Source organism: Taeniopygia guttata, chromosome 36 (genome assembly GCF_048771995.1).
Source record: "Taeniopygia guttata chromosome 36, bTaeGut7.mat, whole genome shotgun sequence".
NCBI lineage: Eukaryota > Metazoa > Chordata > Aves > Passeriformes > Estrildidae > Taeniopygia > Taeniopygia guttata.
The window spans coordinates 1,744,956-1,760,413 of record NC_133061.1 but is presented as its reverse complement, the minus strand read 5'-3'; the positions used below and the strand labels follow the sequence as shown (position 1 = coordinate 1,760,413).

At 50.8% G+C, this 15,458-nt stretch overlaps 1 protein-coding gene across 1 annotated transcript in view; it reads left to right on the top strand.

Annotated features, from left to right (window-relative positions):
- Window positions 1-9,469, top strand: part of LOC121468988 (uncharacterized) — a 418,875-nt gene extending 409,406 nt beyond the window's left edge. Inside the window, exons 17-18 of the mRNA XM_072921310.1 lie at window positions 9,049-9,277; window positions 9,449-9,469. Of these exons, the coding sequence (XP_072777411.1) occupies window positions 9,049-9,277; window positions 9,449-9,469 (250 nt within the window). The remainder of the gene's footprint in view (window positions 1-9,048; window positions 9,278-9,448) is intronic.
- The last annotated feature ends 5,989 nt before the right edge of the window (window positions 9,470-15,458 follow it).

Below are 15,458 nucleotides of genomic sequence, written 5' to 3'. Positions count from 1 at the left end.
GAGGGAGATGCGGCCGGGAAAATGAGGATAAAAAGGAGGCTGCGGACTACAACCATGGCAGAGAGCGCACGGCAAATGCCCCACGGCCTCTCCCCCTGCTCGGCAATAAAGTCACTTTTACAGGACTCCTCGCTCTCCTCCGGCCACAGAAACCTCCGGCGACGGGAATTTCCCCGCACACTCCCGGCCGCGGGGCAGCCCCCTCGGTCCTACCCACAGCAGCCGGGCCGAGCCAGCGCTGCTCCGGCAGCGGCTCCTGCCCAGGCCCCGGCGGGAAGGAGACCGCGGGCAGCCGCTCCCGCCGCGCCCTCAGCCCGGGGCCGGCACGGGCCGGACACGGCACCACCGACCCGCCGCAGCCCCCTGTCGCCCCCTCCGCCCGCAGCCAGCCCCGAGCCCCCGCAGAACCCAGCGCAGCTCCCACCTGCGCCGGGGCCGCCTCCGAGCTCCGCCGACGCCGCCTCACCGCGCTCCGGCCGCTGCCGCCGCTCCCGGGCCCGCACAGACACTCCCGGCGCCAATGGCGCCGCTGCCCGCCCACGGCCGCCCTCAGCCCGCCGCCGGGGCCGTGCCGCGCCCCGCTCCCACCAATCAGCGCGCCGCAACCACGACTGACAGCACCAGCGGCCAATGGCAGCGAGCTGGGGGCGGGCTCTGCGCACGGCCCAGACTCGCCCCGCGCTCTCAGGGCCCCCCGCGCTGCGTGAGGGCAAAGCCGGAGATGAGCAACAGCCCCGGGACGGGCCCGGGCCCGAGGCGGGATTGAGCTGCCCACACAAACAAACTTCTCCGCACCTCCCGCCACGGCTTTCCCGGCCCTGCGCCTTCCGTGCCTCCGGCTCTGCGGGAAGCCCGGGAGCCTCCCTTCTCCTGCCCCTCATTAGTGCATCGGTGCTTGGCTTTGATTGCCCCCAAAAAGGGAAACCTGCCCAAAGCCCTGTGGGTGAGCGGGGGAGGGGAGAGATTTCTGACAGAAAACTCCAAAGACTCAGAGCAGGATGAGGAGAAGTCAGTGCAGAGCCTTAAATGCAGCTTTCCCCACCCCTTCCTGCTCCCAGCTGCACCTCCTCCCCCGGCAGGGCAGGAGACAGGGAATGGGGCCATGCTCAGCTCATCCCCCGCGGCTTCTCCCTCTGCTCAGGGACAGGAGTCGTTCCCTGCTGCACCCTGCGCTCTCTCCCAGCCGAGACTTCTCCAGGAACTTCTCCGAGCCGAGTCCATCCCCTGGGGCACAGCCCCCTCCAAGTGCTGCAGCGTGGGTCACTGTGCCACGGGCTCGGTCCTGCCAGGCCAGGCTGCTCCAGCGGGGCCCCTCTGCCCACGGGGTCACAGCCTCCTCTCAGGCATCCCCGAGCTCCAGCCTGGCTCCTGCAGGGGCTGCAGGGGGATCTCTGCATCCCCATGGAGCTGCAGGGGGATCTCTGCATCCCCATGGACCTGCAGGGGGATCTCTGCAGCCCCATTGTAATATATGTTATGGAATAATTCGTGATTATATAAAACATACATGAAGTCAGTTGTGCTTGTAGAAAAAGATTCTTAAAGTTTTAAAAGACCTGAAGACCCAGCCGGGAAAGACTGGAAACCACAGATGACAGAGAAAGAAAGACCTAATTTACAATTGAAAAAACGTGTCTCCCTGCAGAGATGGGCACTTTCCGGGGATACTCCACCTGACGCCCAAGGTGAAAAATGCACATATGTTAGTTTGAATAGTAGTGCTGTATTAACATTTTAATAGTATGGTAAATGTAGTTTTGTATTTAAAATGAAGGTTTAGTAGTTAAAATAAAAACTGTATATACGGGTTTTCTTTTAAGGAATGGGTTACTCACTTTGACATAACCCTCACAAAATACCTAAATCTTCCAGGGAAGAAGAATTTATGGTTTTCTTCTCAGAAGAAGCTAATTTCTTCAGGCCTTGCTCAGACTCGAAGACGCCATGGGGATTAAAGGAAATAGTTGGCATATAACAGACAGAGTTTCTTGTTTTAAATAGAATGTATGCATAACCATGAAGGATATATGAATATGCAATAGTGTAGTTTTAGGGGTGATTCCTTTGTTCACAAGGTATGCTTGTTGTGGCTTAAGTGCCCCAGAGCATCTGGACATCCTTAATTCTTTGCTTTTTATTGTCTTGTAATTGTCCTAACTCTAAATTTTTATTACTCTAATTGTATTACTATTTTAATAACCATGTTATTATTATTAAAAATTTAACAGCCAAGTGATTGGCGTTTTTCGCAATTATGGTAGCAAAGGATGGTTTTTAACACCTCTCTGCCGGGGCCTTGGAGAGTCAGGGTGAGGAAGAGGGTCCTGCCCTATTTAGGCAGCCTCGCTCTGTTCCCCTGGTGTGTGACCAGACACAGGTTATGATCTATGGGCAAAAGGAGACAATAAAACAAAGAAAAGGGAAAGCATTCCCTAAAACTACAGGAATTAGCCCAAGACTAAAGTGTACACGAAGAACCAAGACCCAAGGACAAAGGATAGGTGAGAATTTGTTGGGATGGGGCGGATAAGGGGGGAATGAATGTGTGTGACAGAAGCTGCTGGGTATCCCAGACTTGCCAAGTGATTGCTGTAGTCTCTCATGCTGCTTTTCGTCTTTTTCATGTGAAAAACGGCCAGTAAAGAGACCAAGCAAGTGATAAAAAAGAGAGAATCCCTCCCAGAGAAACTGGGACTGGATCTTAGGAAGAAGAGGAACCCCTTGGAGTGCCGGATTGAGGGATAAGAGTGCCCAAGAGCATCCAGGATTCAAACCTGCTGGTTTGAGGGATTAACATTCCAAGAGCACTCAGGGTGTAGATACGTAATGTAGACTAATTGAAAGTAAAAAGTATCTTCTTGTTGTATGTGAGAGTTAGTGAAAAATAAAAGTGAGTAAATGTAGATGAATGGTAGTATATGTAATGTAGATTGTTTTATATGAGCTTTTCTTTATCTCCTTGGAGAGAGTGTTAGAGTGTTTCCTGGCAGTCGAAAAGAGAGTATTGCAGAGAAAAATTCCTCACTTGCTGTCCTCCCCCTGCCCTCAACTCTATTCATATTTTGTCCATTCCCTCTTCAAAATACAGATTTGTAAAACTCATGCTCTGTGTCCTCAGATGGCCTTCCCAAATCAAACCTTGGCTTCCTTGCAAATTGCATTGCACTAACTAGCATTGCCTTAAATTTGTTTTGGTGCAGGCAGGGTCACTTTGGAAGTAAGCTGTTGTTTACTTTGTTCCTGCAACCTTTTCAAGCTTGTGAATGGAAAAATTGTGATAGCAAACCAAGTCTTTATTTTTGCACTGTCAGCTGTGAGTGGCTGGTAGCCTTGGTGGAGGGTGCCCTGAATTACAGGCCTGCAGAACACGCATAACAAAAGTAATTTACTTTGTAAGGAAGTTGAAAAAGGGGGGAGAGGTGATTGGCAGACTCACCTCTCCAGGATGTAGAATTAATGTTAGAAAGTGGACTGATATTGGAATGTGGCTGCTGAAATGTGAAGAGAGAAAAAGAAAGAGAAAAAGAAAGAGAAAGGGAGAGAGAGAGAGAGAAAGAGAGTGAAGGGGAGAGCGAAATACACCCCCAAGGTCCCCTCAGCCACAGCTATCTGTAAGTTCTCCCCTATTCCTGCTAGGCAGAGTGACAACAAGGAGGGGGGGAAGTGGGGAAGGACAGAGTTAAACCCAAGGCTGTGAACAGGACCACCAGTAGAGAGAAGATCAAGGCAGAGATTGTGACTCTCACAAAGTGGTTTATTGTCTTAAGCAAGATTTCTTTTTTCTTTCTGATTGCTGTTGTTAAGAAGAGAAGGCTTTTGTTCTGAAGACTTAAAGTCTGTAAGACTAAAACAGTTAAATGTTACCCAAAAAGTAAAAGGCAAGAGATGTGATACATCTCATGTTAAAATTGGCCTGGTCTTTTTTATTTAACTAATTATAGCTCACAGGAAGAAGAATTGGTCTCTGCAGCTATTAACACAGCTGGATACAAGAAGAAGAAGTGGCTGTAGAAAAAGAGTTTAGTTAAACCCAGAAAGTTTTAAAGAAAACTAATGGTAAAAGTTCATGCAGTATTGTTTTTCTTTTAACACTGTGCTATTAAGAAATCCTTTCCAGGTACCATTAAAGCAGCAATCCAAACCACGGAAAGAGGGTGAATTCATGCCAGCAAAACCAAAGGACTTGTGAAGAAACTTGAGGAATGGACTATCACATCTAAACCGGGTGATACCAAATTGACTTCCAACCAGGACTGGGTGGTAATGGTTTGGGAAGACCCAAATGATCCAAGGCAGGTACAAAGAATAACACCTCACTGAGAAATAAGGCAAAGCTTGCATCACTGGTTCTAAGCCCTGCCTGAATAAACCCTGAGGCGCCTCCGACACCTCCTTGGCAGAGGAACACTGCCACTTCAAACAGGAGGATTGGGAGTGTTTCAGTCAAAGAGTTCTTATAGCCTGGCCTCAGCCTGTGGCTTGTACAGGGAAGAAGGGAAATTGCCATCCGTACTGTACTGTATACTTTATGTGATTCATCCCAATACTGGACACGCTAGCTGGGTTACAAGTGAATGTTCAAATTGTGGGAATAATTGGTGTTGTAGCTCACAAAATCTATGTTCTTGTTGCAAGAGGTATCGAGTACTGAATCAATTCCCTATACAGATAGAACCCAAAACAACTGAAGTAATAACTTTGTTTTGTGGATGGATTATTAGTGCCTGTTGACTGAGAGATACCTGAGGAACGGTGGGAAGCCACAGTTAAGGAGTGTTGAAAAGGACTTGCCTAAAAAAATGAGTAAAAAGGAGTGACAAGGGAAACAGAGGGCAAGCCTGGACTGAGCACTGTGCTCACCACCGAGAAGATCACACGTACCTGCTGTGGGAAGCAACCCCACAGGCAGGGGAGGTGGGGGTATAAGCCATGCCAGACCTCTGTCATTCCTGTTTCTGTCTCTCATTTGTTGTCTTTTCCCTTCTGAGATACCAGCAAGATCGTGTCCCAAATGCTACAGAAAGTATTACACGGAAAGGAACCAAAGTTCCTTTTTGTTACACACACCCATGTCAACAGCCACAGACCCACCCAAACTGAGTACCTGCAGGCAACATGGGGAAAAATATTGGATTACAAGGAACTTAGGGAAAAGTAGTAATACTTGGGGCATGGAATGTCCAAAAGGAGAGAGATGGATTTGTTTTACATTTGATCTTAGACATATAGTCCAAGATTCGGTAAAAAGGCAATTAGTAAACAAAAAGGTGAAACAAGCACAGCAGTCTAGCTCTGTATTAACCCCATATTATATACTGCATCGCATTATAGGACTCCAAGCAGTTATAGAGGAGATAACAAACAAAGCTGCTCAGGCACTGGAATTAATACTGAGTCAGCAAAGCCAAACTATAACTGCAGTGTATTAAAATAGGTTGGCTTTACGCTATTTATTGGCTAAAGAATGGGGTGTACAGATTGTTGAAAATAGATGGCAATGAGGGCATCATCCTGGAAAAAACAAAGGATATCAGAAAAAAAATATGACCCTGGTATCATCCAAAAAAAACCAAAGGGAAAACAATGTTAAAAACTAACAGGTGGGGTAATGTATTGAGAATGGGATGGTGGAAGAAATTAGGATTCTTCCTTTTATGTGTTACAAGTGTTTTGATATTTCTTCTTTGTTTAATCCCATGTTTTATTTGATTACCAACAGAGTCCAAAGAATGCAAGAGGATAAGAAATATTGCTCAAGCCAAATGATTTATAAAGAATAAGAGGAGGGATTGTGACAAATGCATATTTATGATTGGCTTTTCGCAAGTGTTACAATGAATATTATATGTGTCATGTTAGAAAGTTTATGCTGTATTAATTCTCTTACATATTGTGTTAAGCGTAGTTTTAGGTTACAACATAATATTAAAATAGAGACTATGTATGTGGGGGGAGTTTTCTTTTTAGGAATGAGATACTCGCTTCGAGGAACACCTCAGTCTTCCAAAGGAGAGGAATTTATGGCTTCTTATCAGAAGAAGCTAATTTCTTCAGGCCTTGCTCAGACTCCAAGACGCCAGGGGATTAAAGGAAACAGCTGATGTACAACAGAAAGAGTTTCTTGTTTAGAATAGAATGTATGCATAACCATGAAGGATGTATGAATATGCAACAAGTGTATTGGTTTAAGGGTGATTCCTTTGTTCACAAGTCATGCTTTCCGTGACTTAGTGTCCAAGAGCATCCGGACGTCCATAATTCTTTGCTTTTTATTGTCTTGTAATTGCCCTAACTCTAAACTTTATTACTCTATTATTTTTATAACCATTTTATTATTATCAAATTTTAAAATTTTAAAAACCAAGTGATTGGTGTTTTTCACACCCGTGAACCTGCAGGGGGATCTCTGCAGCCCCATTGTTATAAGTTATGGAATTATTAGTGATTATGTAAAATATACATTAATAAGTTGTGGTCATACAAAAAGGTTCTTAAAGGTTTAAAAGACCACAAGCTGCAGCCGGGAAAAGATTGCAAAACCACAGATTGCAGGAGAAAGAAAATCCTAGTTTACAAACGAAAATTTCGACCATACCCACCAGAGTTGCGCACAAAAATTCGAATCCCGGCGGGGGCGGGTCCCGGCCCCTCGCAGCCCTCACCTGCACAGGTCTTACACTGCATGCTGAGCAACACATTTGATTTGCTTTCTCTTTGCTCTGTTTTTTTTTTAAGAGCTAACACCAGTGGGTCAGAAGGAACTCTGAACCCAGTGACTCTGACATTTTGGGTGATTCTTGGAGGTGAAAAAACATATTAGCATACAAGACCTCACCTTATTTGCTTTCCTGTCTTAAAACAGCATTGGTTGCAATAAGGTGTTATAAATCCTTTAGTTTTCTGAGCTGCCCTTATTGGAGGCTTTCTGGGAACCTCTTTGCTTTGCTTAGTTTTTATTGCTTATACTATTTTGTTTCTACCCAAGCCTCATGGTCTTTTTTCAGTTTTTCTCACACACAGACTTTCCAGGTCGCAGGTATGAGATGCGATCATTTACACATAAGCTTTAAGATCGCAGGTTCTGAATTGGCTTGATTAGGAGCCTTCAATTTACACTTGGGGCATAGAACTCACAAATTCTGCATTATAATAGTACTCATACAAGGTGCTAGCCTCTTAATGCACCAAAAACTCCCAGGAATTGCCTGTAGGCTATTCCGTTTATCACTTTGTCATTTTTCCTTTATTTAAACTCTCTTTTACAAAATCTCAGTCTTTTCTCGTTCTCTTCTCGCACAATCTAATTAAAGCATTGTTTCTACTGACACTTATTTCATTGCCCTGCGAAAGGCTGTGCCTGTTGCAGCAAAAACTCTGATATGCTCACAAACACAGAACCCTGTCCTTATCTCAAATTCAAGGACAGTCAGGACTTAAGTTGTTGTGAGGGAGGAATTCTTGGAATTCCTTTAATTTGTTTTACTACAGTTAAACCTAAATCATTATACTGTAGCTCTTCTGCAAAAAATGCTACACTTGTTGCAAAAAAAATCTTAAAACCTCTATAAATGCAACTATATAATCTCGAGAATTAAAATCCTATAATGTGGGGGAAGAATCACACAAACTCACTGGGAAACTCACTGGTGGTATCTCTTAAAGTGTCCCCTTTTCTCAACACAACACAGCATAACAGCACACAGTAAAATTCCAGGAATCCAAGTCCGAACCACTGGGGCAGAGGAACCCCTCCAGTTCGTCTAGCCACTGTTCAAATGCTCACAAATCACCGCCTTTAAACACAGTGAACGTCCTCAGCCCCGTTTCTCCGCTTGTTTCCCTTCCCCGCGGGCACTCAGGCCCAGGAGCGAGGCCGGGCCCTGCCGGCTCTGAGGGACTGCCCAGCAGTGCTGCTCTGGCACCCCAGGGCCCTCTCAGTCCGGCCCTTTATCGCACACCAGCGCTCCTTGGCTGTCTCCGCAGGTGGCAAGCGAGGCAGAGCGGAGCCCCTCCAGGGAAATTCCCCGGGTGTGTCAAGGAGGTCTGTTCTACCCCCTGCCCCTGCGAGGACAGAAAATCTCCTGCCTGGCTCGCCATAATGAAACACGGATGAAAAATGAAACCCTACAATTTTAATAAAGATTTGTAGGGAATGGGTATGTTTATTTATAGCACTGTGGACGCATGTCCATTAAAGGGCAATAAGTCCTGGTGGTGGGGAGAGGGGGGACCCCCAAATGCCTGGACTGGGGGGAGGCTGGAGAGGGGGACCCTTGTACTGCAAAACCCCCCCAGCATCCCTAAGCAGGACCCTGGAGAAGGGGGATCCCCAGGACCCTCGAGGATCCCCAGCAGCCCTGAGACAGGGGACACCAGAACCCCAGAGAAATGAGACTGGAAATGGGACACTCCTGGTGGCTTTTTTTTATTAACTCGTGATTTTTGGAGTTTTTTATGGACACCTGGAGACTTCTGGAAATGGATTTGGGCAGGAGGAATCCCCGACCCAAGGAATTCACACCTTGTTTTTCCCCACACCAGGATTTCCCACTCCCAAACTTTGGCTGCATGGAGGAGGAGGCTGTGAGGAAAATGCCCAGGGACACCCAGGCAGGTGAGGAGGAAGTCAGTGCCCCTTTCTCCCACTCTCCTGCTCTATCTCCCAGCCCAGCACAGCCCTGAATGCAGGTCAGCCCCGCTGCCGGTGCCCTCCTGCCGGGGATGCACTGGGGGATCTCCTTGCCCTTTCCTGTGGCATGGAGGCAAATCCCATCCTCTCCTTGTCCTTCCTCCCCCAGAGCAGGAGCTGAGGATGGAGAGCAGGGAGGACAAATCCCTGCAGCAGAACATCGTGGAAGAGGCTGTTTTGAGTGGCTCCATGGCAGAGGAATTGAATGGGGAGGAAAAGCCCCAGAGATCCCACAGGAGGAGGGGCTGCAAACGCAGATCACGGGGATCTGAGGAGGAAAGACCCACCCTGTGCCAGGAAGGTGGACAGAGCTTCAGCCAGGGATCAGAGCTGGTGGTCCAGGAGCAGCCTCATGAGAGGGAGAGGCCCTACGAGTGCTCGGAGTGTGGGAAGAGCTTCAGGAAGAGTTTCAACCTGATCTGCCACCAGAGGACCCACACTGGGGAACGGCCTTACGAGTGTGGGGAATGTGGGAACAGCATCAGCCACAGGTCTGACCTGATTGTCCACCAGAGGTTCCACACCGGGGAGAGGCCCTACGAGTATCCTGAGTGTGGGAAGAGGTTTCACACCAGCTCCCATCTCCTTGTACATCAGCGGATTCACAGACAGGAGAGGCCCTTCCGCTGCCCCGACTGTGGGATGGGCTTCAAGCACAACTCCATCCTCGTCACCCACCGGCGCATCCACACCTGGGAGAGGCCCTACGAGTGTCCCCGGTGTGGGAAGAGCTTCTCAGACCGCTCATTCTTTACCCAGCACCAGCAGAGGCACCGGTAAGGGAAGCCCTGCGAGAACCCCGCCTGCAGGAAGAGCTTCGTGCGCTGCTCCAGCTCCATCCCCATCAGAGGACCCACCCTGGTCAGAGCCCTGGTGACCCACATGCCCTGTGATACACAGAGGGAAGTGGCTGCTGTTATTTTATTTTGCCTCTTATTATCTTTTATATTCCTCCCTTCAAAACACAGAAAATTGGGGTTAAAATCAACAAATTCATCAAAAGCATCTAAAGCCTCACATCTTACTTGTGGTTTTGGGGAGTTTTGGGTTCCAGGAGATATCTGTGAGGTTATGGGGGAGTTTGGGGGCTATTTGGTTTAGTTGTTTTTATTTCTTGGCACTCCAAAAGATGAGAGGGACTGATCTTTCTGCTTAAATCCACTGAGTGCCACTAAAAACTGCTGAATCACACCCCAAAATTACTGATTCCACCACCTCTCAGGGTGAAATTGGGTTGGAAGGGGATTGGGCAAAGTGGGATGCAAGTCAGGAGGGTGAGATGAGCATTGGGTGGGGCGGGATGGGTGGGATGGGGATTGGGAGGTGTGAAATGGGGGAAGTACAGCTTGGGAAGGGGTCTTGATGTCCAGGAGGGGTCGCATGGGCAGAGGTTGGCATTTGGGAGGTGGGGTGGGGTCTGGAATGAGACAGCCAAAATTTGGGGGTGATTAAGATAGGGGGAGCCCATTACTGAGTGAGTGTTTGAATAGTTTACATTCATGAGGAGATGCTGGGGTATCTCACATTCCTGAGGCAGTTTTGGGGCACTCCCCAGCTCTTGGGAAGCTTCCTGAGAGCAGCTCCATGGAGCCCCATGGCCAGGGATGGTTGCCACGGGTCTGAGCTCAGAGCTGTGCCAGAGTCCATTGCCTCAGTGCTGAGAGCAGAGAAATGATGAATGGCCCCAGACATCTCCAGTGTGTGTGTGTGGAGGCCTGTGAGCTTACTGGGGAGAGGGCAAAAGCGATCCCCTGGAGAAATGCACCATAGGCTCTGGGCATTCCTCATAGATCAGGGTGAGGACAGAAGCTTCCCCCATGGAGCTCTGCAGCACTGTGTTAATTTGTCCCAGTTCTGTCCTCCCCTTTGGCCTGTTGGCCTTTCCTACCCCTTTTACCCTGATATGTTCATGTTCTAGCAAGTTCTCCCTTCCCTGTTTTCCCATTGGTTTATGTCCCCGCCTATCAACCCTGCCATTCCCTATTAGTCCCTTTCCCTGTGTACGACCCCTAAACCCTGAGGTCCCTGACGCTCTCCTCCAGCCCCTCTTTTCCCGTATTTACACCCTAAACCCTCCTTTGTCTTTGTCTTTAACCCCCAGAGCCCTGGAGCGTCAGACCCTGATAAACCCTCGTTGGAGCTCCATGCCTGGGCCCTCCCGTGTCCTCACTGCCGAGCTGCTCCGTGTGTGTGTGTGTGTGCTGGGCTCCCGTGGCTCTGCCCGTTAGCACAAAACACTCCCAGGGAAAGTTGTGCCCGCCACCACCACAGACTGACAGTGTCCCTGGGGACCAAGAGGCCACTGTGACACTGTGGGACCAAGGAGAGCATTGCTGCCCTGCCAGGCCTCATGGAACCAAGGATCCTCTGTGACACTGCAGGGCCTTGGGGACCACGGTGACATTGTGACACTGCAGGGCCCAAGGATCCAAGGGACTTTGTGACACCAAGGGGTCCCATGGAACCAAAGGGACATTGTGACACTGGGAGGCCCCATGGAGTCATGGAGACCATTGGGACACTCTGGGGCCTCATGGAACCCTGGTGACACCAAGTTGTCTGGGAGTGTTGATCTGCTGGAGGGTAGGAGGGCTCTGCACAGGGACTGGACAGGCTGGATCCAGGGCCCAAACCCAACAAGGTGAGGTTTAACAAGTCCAAGTGCCGGGTCCTGCACTTTGACCACAACAACCCCTGCAGTGCTACAGGCTGGGGACAGAGGGGCTGGACAGCAGCCAGGCAGAAAGGGACCTGCAGGGACTGATGGACAGCAGGCTGGACATGAGCCAGCCGTGTGCCCAGGTGGCCAAGAGGCCAAAGGCTCCTGGCCTGGATCAGGAATGGTGTGGCCAGCAGGACCAGGGCAGTGATTCTTCCCCTGTGCTGGGCACTGGTTGGGCAGCACCTCGAGTGCTGTGTCCAGTTCTGGGCCCCCCAATTTAGGAAGGACATGGAGGGGCTGGAGCATGTCCAGAGAAGGGCAACAAGGCTGGTGAGGTGTGTGGAGCACAAATCCTGTGAGGAGTGGCTGAGGGAGCTGGGGTTGTTGATCCTGGAGAAGAGGAGGCTCAGGGGAGACAAGGCGGTGTCAGAGCACAGGTTGGACTTGATGATCTCCAAGGTCTTTTCCAACCATGCTGACTCTGTGATTCTCTGAATCCACCCTTGGAGCAGTTGCAGGAGGAGCCCTGGGCCTCCTCTTCAGAAGCTCCAGCAGCCCAGGTCCCTCAGCTTCTCCTCACAGCCCCAAAGCCCATCCTGTCAGTCCTGCAGAACCTCTGCAGCTCCTCCTCACTGCCCAGAACAGGGAGCCCCACAGCCAGACACAGCAGCCCAGATGTGCCCCCCTGGCCTGGGGTGCCTCTGGCAAGGGAGCAGCACCAGGCACTGCAGGAGCCTGCAGACAATTCCTGCAGCACTTGTGGGATGATCCTGCTCCCCAAGGGACGTTCCCATGGTGCCAAGTCAGGAACTGCAATGGGCAGTGGGGCCAGAGAGGAAAGGGCAAACAGGGCTGGGCTGTTTGCAGGGGAGGGAACAGGGCTGGGCAAGGGAAAGAAATCTGTAACAGGAAGAATAAAGAAAGCAAAGATGAAGCCAAGGAAATGCTCAGGGCAGTTTGGGGGTGGCTGCCAGGCAGCCCTGGCTCTGAGCAGCAGCATCTGCAGTGGGACAGGAAACTCCCAGCTGGTGGGAACAAACTTTCTGGCTGACTGCAGAGGCCAGGACAAAGCTGAGTGGTTTCCCTGGAGTCCTCCAGCCCTTCCTGGCCCCAGGGGCTGATGGCATTTGTGCTCCACCAGGTTCATGTCCCCACAGCAGCAGCATGGGGGTGCTCCCGCCTGCTGTGTGCGATGCAAACAGGGGCTGCTGAGCCAGTGCTGCCGTGTCTGTGCCTGCAAGGATGCGGCACCTCTGTGAGCTGGGGGAGAGGCCAGGGCTGCAGAGGGGGGATGTTGTTGGCAGCTCCATGAGGACGCTCTGGGACGCTGCCCTGGGCTGTGCAGCGCACTGGGGATGGATCAGCCCCTGCTCTGCTGCTCCTTCCCGTCTCCCCCAGGGCCCTTGCAGAGCACCAGCCGTGCTGTTTGCCCCCAGCCTGCCCACGGCCAGCCTGGGGCTGCTCACGGGGGTTTTCTGTGCTGAGCATTGGCCTGGCCGTGTTCTTGAGAGAGCCTGGGCAAGGAGCCTGGAGCCCCCAGGCCCTGGCCTGAGGCGTCAGCACTGCCCCAGCAGTGCCCATGGCCTGTCCCTGCTGCAGCCCCGACACTGCCACCCCCAGGACTGTGCCCGGCCCCGAGAGCACTCAGGCCCTGCAGCAACACCAGGGCCACCAGGGCAGCGGGGCAGGGCCACGGGAGCAGCACTGGCAGCACCAAGTGCTGCTGCTCCTGGGCACAGCTGCTGTGCCAGCACTGATCTGCCCCAGCTCTGCACACAGACATTGCTGCTGCAGCTCCAGAGAAGGCAACAAAAGGGCATCTCTGCAGAAAACTCTGCTGGGAAATCCTTTAGTTCCTTTAAAGTCACTGAGAGTGCAGGCCCTCATTGACACAGTCTGTGGGTACAGGAAAGCTGGAGTGAAACAAAATGAGAAATGGCACAAGGAATGGCATTTATTTGTGGACAACATTAAATGTAAAACAAAGACTTCCAAGATGAAACCAAAAAGAAGTATCAAATATGACTTTTATTCAGAGTAATTTGGAGAAATTGGCCAGCAGTTTAATGTCCTTGAAAGCATCCAGTCATCAGTGCCCACACTGCAGCCTTGAGCTCCTGGTTCCTCAGGCTGTAGATGAGGGGGTTCAGGGCTGGAGGCACCACCGAGTACAGAACTGACAGGGCCAGATCCAGGGAATGGGAGGACATCAAGGGGGGCTTCAGGTAGGCAAATATTACAGTGCTGACAAACAGAGAGACCACGGCCAGGTGAGGGAGGCAGGTGGAAAAGGCTTTGTGCTGTCCCTGCTCAGAGGGGATCCTCAGCACAGCCCTGAAGATCTGCACATAGGAGAAAACAATGAACACAAAACATCCAAATCCTAAACACGCACTAAGAGCAATGAGCCCAAGTTCCCTGAGGTGGGATTTGGAGCAGGAGAGTTTGAGGATCTGTGGGATTTCACAGAAGAACTGATCCAGGACATTGCCATGACACAGGGGCAGGGAAAATGTATTGGCCGTGAGCATGAGAGCATTGAGAAAGGCACTGGCCCAGGCAGCTGCTGCCATGTGGGCACAAGCTCTGCTGCCCAGGAGGGTCTCGTAGTGCAGGGGTTTGCAGATGGACACGTAGCGGTCGTAGCACATGATGGTCAGGATGGAAAGCTCTGCTGAGAGGAAGATGACAAAGAAAAAGAGCTGTGCAGCACATCCTGTGTAGGAGATGTTCCTGGTGTCCCAGAGGGAATTGTGCATGGCTTTGGGGACAGTGGTGCAGATGGAGCCCAGGTCGCTGAGGGCCAGGTGGAGCAGGAAGAAGAACATGGGCGTGTGCAGGTGGTGGCCGCAGGCTACGGCGCTGATGATGAGGCCGTTGCCCAGGAGGGCAGCCAGGGAGATGCCCAGGAAGAGGCAGAAGTGCAGGAGCTGCAGCTGCCGCGTGTCTGCCAGTGCCAGCAGGAGGAAGTGGCTGATGGAGCTGCTGTTGGACATTTGCTGTGGCTGCACATGGGCACCTGTTCATGGAGAAAGGACAGGGACAAGTCAGGAGAGGCTGCTTGGAGCCAAACCTGGGCCATTCCCTGCAGACTGTCCTGCTGGGACTCACCCACCCTTGTTCCTGCTCTGGGAAAACCTTCACCCAGGTCCTAGGAGTTGTTTTAGGAATTGTTTTCCTACCCACACACCATTCCTTGCTCTCTGAGGTCAGAAATCCCCAGCATTCCTGCTGCACTCAGAGTTTGCCACTGAGAGATGTGAGAGGCAAAGGATTCCCTGTGGCTGAGGGTAGGTGAGGGGCTGGATGGGCTTGTTCCCCAGCACTGCTCTGTTCAGCCCCCTCTGCTTCCCTGAGCATCTCCCTGGGCCTGGACATCCCCTCCTGAGAGGTGCCTTGTCCCTGCCAGCGCTCACAGAGCCCATCCCACCCTGTGTGCCCTTGGCCCGGCCCTACAGAAACCTGCCTGTGTGCAGGGCCCTGGCTGGGGCAGGCTCTGTGTGCAGCTGGGCAAGGGCAGCTCAGGAGAGCCCTGCTGGGCCCTGCAGAGGTGATGCTGCTGCTGTCCGGGCTGAGGAGTGGCTGAAGGCCCTTTGGGAGGCTCCCAGCAGAGACACTGACCACCCAAAGTCACAGTTCTGGAGTCTCTGTAAATGTTCAAACATTCCTTTAATGATCCTGTGTGTCCCTTTCAACTCAGAATGTTCTGTGATTCTGGGATTACAATTCCTGTTCTGCTTCTCTCATCCCCCTGTTCTTTGAAATCAAAAAAGAAAAAAACCCACCTTACAACAGTGTTAAAACAATAAAGGAAAAACCAGACCTTTATTTGAAGCTTCCAGGTGTCCCAGTGGGGATGAGGAACAATCAAACCCTGATTTCAGCAATTCATTAAGGTTGATTAATTAGGATATTTAACAGAAACGTCCTATAGGAGATTCAGTTGCTCCAGTTACACACCCCTGGCTCAACCCATTGGAGTAGGTCCAAGGATTTCTTTGCCCAGCTTTTTCTTATCACTGCTCACATTCAAAAACCAAAATGTTGTTCTTGTAGGTCCTCTTCCTGATAATAAGACTATACAGAATTTCAGGAATGTATTTAGAC